At 47.1% G+C, this 7,500-nt stretch overlaps 1 protein-coding gene across 1 annotated transcript in view; it reads right to left on the bottom strand.

Moving 5' to 3' along the window:
- LOC116061229 (AT-rich interactive domain-containing protein 1B-like) overlaps window positions 1–7,500 on the bottom strand; it is a gene marked incomplete at its 5' end in the record, with an annotated part of 48,824 nt that overhangs the window by 22,713 nt on the left and 18,611 nt on the right. Inside the window, 3 exon segments of the mRNA XM_031315275.2 lie at window positions 2,277–2,401; window positions 3,592–3,919; window positions 7,024–7,176. Of these exon segments, the coding sequence (XP_031171135.2) occupies window positions 2,277–2,401; window positions 3,592–3,919; window positions 7,024–7,176 (606 nt within the window).

The following is a 7,500-nucleotide window of genomic DNA, read 5'->3' as shown; positions in this document are numbered from 1 at the left end:
AAAAAGCGAAGGTGTACAAAAGGCCGTCTATCAGCCGTCGTTGTTGGAGTTCATGCATGAGTTCATGTCGGAGAGTGGCGTGGACGCCACGAGTGGGCACGCTCGCCACCCGACGGAAAGGAGAGAGAAAGAAAAGGAGACTGCGGCGGTCCAGAGGATAATTAACTAGTTGGGATTTGGTGTGTGCGTCCAAAGCAGCTTCAACGTTCACTCTTTTTTCAGATGACGCCGGTCTCTTTTTCTGGGCGAAGGAGGAGACTCCTGTTCCTGACATTTGGATTTTGAATACGTGTGGTCCTCCATGTTTCCTTCTTCAAACTTGCCGGGGCCGGGAAGCAACAGCAGCAGCTGTGAGTCGAAAACTGTCCTGTATGTCTCTTACCGGCTAACGTATTTCATTATGGAGCGTCTACCCCAGTTCATGCAAACGCAAATGTTAAAATTCTAAGCTAATAGGAATACTGTGAATTGATGGTGGTGGTCAATATTCATGAAAAAGGACAAGTTTCTGAAGGGCAATACAGATTTTGATAATGAACAACTAAACACGTTGGACACTGGAGCTTTAAGCGACATGAGAACAGTCCCTCCAGAAAAACGTGATTATGCAATTGCATAATTCAACGCATAATCAGCCAAAGTCTGCATATTTATTTCGGGGGCCGCATTTTTTTTCAAATACGCCGCACTTTCGCCGCATAAATTGCAGATTTCCGCGCAAAATATGCGGGGCTTGCATGATTTCATAATCCCCGCATTTTCGTTGCAAAAAAAAAAAGTCCCATATATCTTAGCAGAAAGTTGAAAAATGTTGCGTTTACTTCACACAAGAGCAGACATTTTCCCCTGTTGCCATGGGAACGTTATGAAGTGACGTAATTACGCGACGTGAACATCTCTTTCCAGCTCTCAGCGAAGGCGGTCGCTTTTTCTCCCTCTCCCTCCCAGGCCTACCCTGCTTGCTATCTTGTCTTGTGTTGTCTGTTAACTTTTTAGAGACTCTCCCTGCAAGGCTCCACAAATACCTAAAAATCATGGAACTGATTAACTGGTCTCTCAACGCAATTGACACTGTTCGAGGAGGAGCACTGGCTCGGGTGAGCCAGCATGTCCTGACGGGACGTTTGCTGCGGGGTATACGATGGACGGCTGGGAGAAATGGCGTGTCGTGTGTCTCTCTGCTCTTTCCGTGGAGGACGTTGAGGATATCTACCTATTCAGAACCCTGATAACTGGAATGCTGCTGATTGGAGGATGCTTCGCTCTGGTTTATCGAGAAATTGGAAAGACTTTGGTAGCTGTCCAAAGCCCAAGGAAGCTGCCTGGCCTGACTGAAGCTGTCGGAAAAGCGATCAGTTCGCAAACTGGAACTATTAATCGCGTGATGGAAAACAACATGGTAATGACCCGCGGCTTGGATACCATCATGAGGAAGGTCATGGATTTGGAAAGAAAAATTGACCAGTTGAACAGTTGAACAATAGAATGAATGTTTAAATTAGAGCAGCCATTCGTGTAGACCAAACAAATTTAATCTTTCGGCTCCCTTATCCTGAACGGTCTTGCCGAGGCCGCTTCTTGGAACAAACAGTCACCCTGTTGGGGCTCTGCAAGCGAGACGCTCTTGGTTCCTCCCCCATCTTCCCCACTGCCTGCTGATTGTCGTATCGGTTCTGGACTGTGCAAGGGTGTCACCACGGCAACGTGCTGTGTTATCGCTATAACATTCTGCGGACTGGGTCACTAGTGGGACTGCCGGGCTGTGCGTTTCTCAGCAGGCCAAACTCCCCCAACCTACCCCCTCCCGAGTCCCACGCCTTCGCCGCTAAATGTGCAACTGTACATTTATGTTATGTTATGTTATGTTATGTGCAGCAGTGCAAATGTACTGCTTGTGTGCTTACGTGCTGAGGTGTTTTTTTCCTGTTCCCACACTGTTCTTATCTCTATGAGGATAGTCTGAGAGTTGCTTTTTTTCCCCTCTCCTCTCCTCATGTCATGCTGTATCTGTCCCTGCGAGAGTTAAGAGAGAGTTGTGATGGCGCCGCATATGGCGACTCGGTGTGTCTGTGCGTGTTGCTTTAATGTGACATGCACCTACAGCACCAGGACAAATTCCTTGTGTGTGTAAACGTACTTGGCAATAAAGCTTTTTCTGATTCTGATTATCAAAAAGCTGCAAACCCCGCGATGAAGCCACGATGAAACCGCAGTTTTTGCAAGTTCCCGCAATTTTCACATAAAATTGCATAAATATCCCGCATATTCCATATTACCTGAGTATGCAGCGTTGTAGGGGGGTCCCTGCGGAGTCATCCTCCCAGAGTTGCTGCCTGTTTGCTGGCTGTACGGGCCTCCTCCCATTCCTCCCATCGGGGCCATGCCCAGGTAGCTGCCCTGCCTGGACGCCACACAAGAAACCGGGTTTAGATTTTATCACGAGCAGCTATTTCTATTGTTTTTTTGTATATTGTATTTTTTTACTTTTTTATTCAACCAGGAGAAATCCCACTGAGATTCAGAATCTCTTTTTCAAGGGAGTCCTGGCCAAGACAGCAGTACAAAAGTTCCATATTTAAAATATACAGCAAAAACAGACAACATAAAACAACTATATTCTCAGACAGGTTTGCTGCAAAGCAAATCATTCCACCCAAGTACTATATTCTTCCGCCTGAGAATATAGTTCCCGGTTTGTTTACACCTGCATGTTCTGTGCTGGCCTGATGTCGCTGGAACCGTCAGACAGCGTTAGAGCACGCACGGAGATGAGAAGGGTATGTATCGACTTGTCTAACTCCCAATAAGTCGGCGTGTTCCTTTAAGAAATTGGAGTCAGATTTGACAGGCCTTAGGGCCTTATTCTAGACATAACTCCCTACAGCGGTTACAGGTTTAGGAGGAAGAAAGCATCTGTCTCCAGGACTAGTGGTCGGGGCCGGCCGGTGGCGTAGGCAGGACAGGCAAATGCTAGGGCACCAGCAGTCCAAATGAGTGAAAAAATATAAAGATAACAAAAAAAAAAAAGCAGCAAATACGTTGGAAAAAAGCAGCAAAGACGTCAAAAAAATTGACAAAAATGTCTCCCAAAAAAATCGCTATAAAAACCCACAACATTCAGGTGGTGTTGTGATAATTGTTTATTCCGTATTAGGTGTATTTGTGTACTTATGTGGCGAGTTGGTGGGTGTTTGGGAGGGGGGAGGTGGGTGTCTGGGTAGCTAAAACGAAGAAAAATGTGCTTTGTGCTGATTTTTAACTTGTACTGATGTTGTTGCACCAATGTCAGAAAATTATGACTACTCTTTTCTCTTCTGTTAATATTAAACTGTTTGCAAAAATACTGTTTCTGCTCTCACGAGATAAATCCTGGAGACACTACTGATTGACCTTGTGAAAAGCACAGGATGCTCCTGATGGCAGAGCAGGCGGAGGACATGCCCTGCCTGACCAGAGATACCAGCGACTTCGTATTATGACTTCATCTTAATCATAAAAAGCTGCTGTAGAATGCTTCCGTTAGTCACTTTCTCAACTTTGTTGTGAGTGCTGTAAACTGGGTCCTTGCTAGGTCTGGTTTTCCAGACTCACCTGCTCTGGGCGGCGTTGGAGTTGGCACTAGGTCCGGCGTTGGGGCCGACCTCAGGCGGTTTGCTGCTGGCGTTGGGACCCGGGGGCCCCATGCCCTGCCCGGCGGGCTGTGGCATGCCAGGGGAAGTGGGAGCCATGGTGCTTCCGCCGGCGGGGTAAGGCCGGCCCCCGGCTCCGGGCCCCGGGCCGCGACCGGCCGGAGTGGACGGGCCCTGGCCGTGCATGGGACTACTGGCGTTCAAACCCAGGCTGTTGGCTAAGCCGGGGCCCGGGCCGCTGTAGTTGGCACTGGGGGCCCCGCCATAGTGGGGGGGTCGAGGGTAGTTACCTAAAGAGGGCGAGAAGGGAAAACCTGTTTTAAAGCTTGATTAGATTAGATTCTACTTTGTTGTCATTGGGCAGAGTACAAGTACCAAGACAATGAAATGCAGTTTGTGTCCAACCAGAAGTACAGAAATACAGTGCAGTGTAGACACCACCACCATTACTACTACCACTACTACTACTACCACCACTACTACTACTACCACCACCACTACTACTACTACCACCACCACTACTACTACTACCACCACCACTACTACTACTACTACCACCACCACCACCACTACTACTACTACCACCACTACTACTACTACCACCACCACCACCACCACTACTACTACTACTACCACCACCACCACTACTACTACCACCACCACTACTACTATCACCACCACCACTACTACTACTACTACTACTATCACCACCACCACCACCACTACTACCACCACCACTACTACTACTACAGATACTTTCATAAAAGTGTTTTTTCCAAAGCTCAGTTCAGGCCGAAGACTCGTGACAATGGAAACAATGGACGTTTTAAATCGTTTTAACTCGTTAAAAAGGGAAACGTTTCAGCGGTCTGAACCCGGCCCGTCTCAGCACATCGGAGCTTCAAGTTCAAGTTCCACTTTATTTATCCTTAGGAAAGGATACTTAGTGGGCAGCAGAATGTCTAAAAGACATACACCACCAGATGCCAACAACATTGTAAACACAACACAGGATACACATCAATGGAGACACTCATTCCCCCAAAACCAATGACAGAATCCAGTTGGACAGTACTCAGGTAAATCTGTCATAATGAACATGGACAGGAATAAATAAATAAAAATCACATAGTGTATAAACATTTTCAAGAGATGTCAAACAAGTGAGTTCAGGTTCCTAACAGCCACAGGAATAAAAGAATCCCTAGCACGTCTAGTTCTCAACATATGGCGCTTTTCCATCACATGGTACCTGCTCGACTCACCTCGACTCTACTCGCCTTTTTTGGTTTTCCATTACGAAAAAAGTACCTGGTACCTGCTAACAGGTACTTTATTTAGTACGTCCCCAGTCGAGGTTCCCAGCGACCTGAGGCGAGCCAAAAAGGTGACGTGAAAGCGACAGACGGGGGTGTCCTGAACAAACCCGCTATTTTATATATATATATTTTTAAATAGTTCAGCCAGCTGTTTGTATTTTTTTGCTGCCTCCAGCTTCTTTAGAAACTAAATGTGTCTTCTGGCAACAACACACCTTCCACGTTCTGTGTGTGTGTACGTTAGGTCACGGCAGTTTACTACGGCGCCGCTTGTTTACAGTTCTGCGGAGGCTCCAGCAGAGCTTTCACCGTAGCCTAACTACACACACACATGCTGGCTCCACGCACACACAAGCGCACAAGTATAAACATCAGGCCACATATTACACAGGCTACGGAGAAAGCTCTGGTGGAGCCTCCACAGAACTGTAGAACAAGCTCAAGTGGCCTGATGTTATACTTGTGCGCTGGTGTGTGCGTCGAGCCGGCATAAAGACGACCAGCCACGCTGAGGTGGGACTAAAATCTGCAACGGAAAACGGACGCACAGTGTGTCGAGGCGAGTAGAGTAGAGGCGAGACGAGCAGGTACCATGTAATGGAAAAATGCCAATAGGTAGCCTAAAACGGCGACCTGAGGGGAGCAGAGTAAACTCCCCAAAGAGTGGGTGATCAGGGCAGTTTAAAATTTGATTAGCCTTACCCCTGACCCGTTTATCATATATATGTTACAGCTGTGGTAGCTGTACCACAACCACCATAGACGCTACGTCTACCAGCTTTGTTAGCTTATGCTTGTTGGTCATTGTCACGGGAGGGCCGACACACGCACAATAACCGGAACGCCATGCCTCATGTCACTTCTGTTTCCTGATAGCCAGCGTTTACCTCCTGCTAATTTTTGGCAGCCAGTTTTCCCAAGTAAGCACGGTGAAACAGAGGATAAACCAGCAGGACTTGCAGCCACGACCACAACGTTTTGTGATGTATGTTACCAAAAATAAGAACGCAATTTCATATTTTGGCCGGTAAAAAATATGCTTGGCCGTTGGATTTTTTTCCATCTACCTGCCAACCTGGCCAGTGGGCCAAAAAGTTAATTTTGGACACTAGGTGTAGGGGCGAGTACGGCTAAGAGTGGCGCACAGCTAATTCACAGATATGACCTTCCTTTTGTGGACTCAAAGACAGCAGACAAAGCTAAAGTAAACGGTTAAATGATATTCCGTTAGAAAGGTAAGAAGATGCACTGAGGGTCCTATTTTAACCATCTGAGGTCACGGCGTGAAGCGCCTGGTGCAGGTGTGTTTAGGGCGTGTCCAAATCCACTTTTGCTAGTTTGACAGCAGTAAAAAGGGTCCGTGTGCCGGGTGCATGGTTCTAAAGGGTTGTACTTAGTGTCTTCATTAATCAGAGGTGTGTTTTGGGCGTAACATGAAATCAACCAATCAGAGATCATCTCCCATTCCCTTTAAAAGCCAGGCGCGTTTGGACCTTGGAGCATTGCTGTTATGATGGAGGATTTGCACCGTAATATTTTTATTTGTAATCTTCTGCATGTGTGTGTGCTGCTGTGCGTCCCTGTGTGTGTAACAAGCATAGTGTGCACGAGCCTAGGAGCATTTTACTAATGCTCTGTTAAAATAACAATGAAATGCTGCGTTATTGACTTTAGACCAGGTTTTTGTTGGTCAATGGTGCGATCACTTCCTGCTGCCTCAAGATAGTAATACTCCCAGAATGCACCTGAACACACCTCCCTGTAAGACCAGCACGCCCAGAATGCACCTGAACACACCTCCCTGTAAGACCAGCACGCCCAGAATGCACCTGAACACACCTCCCTGTAAGACCATGGGCCACAGATGGGTGCAGGTGCATTTGTTATTTAAACGACGTGGGCGCTGGACGGTCTGAAACTAGCAAAGACACTTGGGTCGGGCTTTAAGCTGCACCGGGTGCAGGATAGGACCCTTTAGGTTTTACACCGTTAAATTAAGTGACAACATTACAAGATCCTTAATATTTCTGACTTTCTGCCAAAAAAGTACCCGAGCATGGACACAGATGTGTTACCTGGGGGGCCGTACTGGCCGTAGGAGGCCCCCTGCTGGTAGGAGCCGTGGTGCATGGGCCCCCCCGGTGCTGTGTGAGGGGACATGGGTGGTGCCGACTGCTGGGGGTCAAACTGATGCCCCAAAGTGCTTCGCTGCATGGAGGGAGGGAAACCTGAAGGAAAGACAAAGGAGGAAGAGTGAAGATGTGTTAGCCTAGCTTAGCACAAAGACTAGAAGCAGGTGGAAACTGTTAGCAGAGCTCCATCTAAAGAGACATCCTGTAGTTTATTTATCAAAGACACAGGAAGATGATTAGAGCTTCATTCATATTTTTATTGTGGATTATTGTCTGGATGAATGGATGAGTTGTTGGGTCTCTAAAATGTGGATCAGAGTTTCCCAAAAAGTCTAAGATGATGACGTCATCAGATGTCTTGTTTTGTTCACAACTCAAAGATCTTCAGTTTACTGTCACAGAGGAGAGAAGAGACTAGAA

The sequence above is a fragment of the Sander lucioperca genome, chromosome 19 (genome assembly GCF_008315115.2).
Source record: "Sander lucioperca isolate FBNREF2018 chromosome 19, SLUC_FBN_1.2, whole genome shotgun sequence".
In the NCBI taxonomy this organism is placed as follows: domain Eukaryota; kingdom Metazoa; phylum Chordata; class Actinopteri; order Perciformes; family Percidae; genus Sander; species Sander lucioperca.
This window is presented reverse-complemented; position numbering and strand designations above follow the sequence as displayed.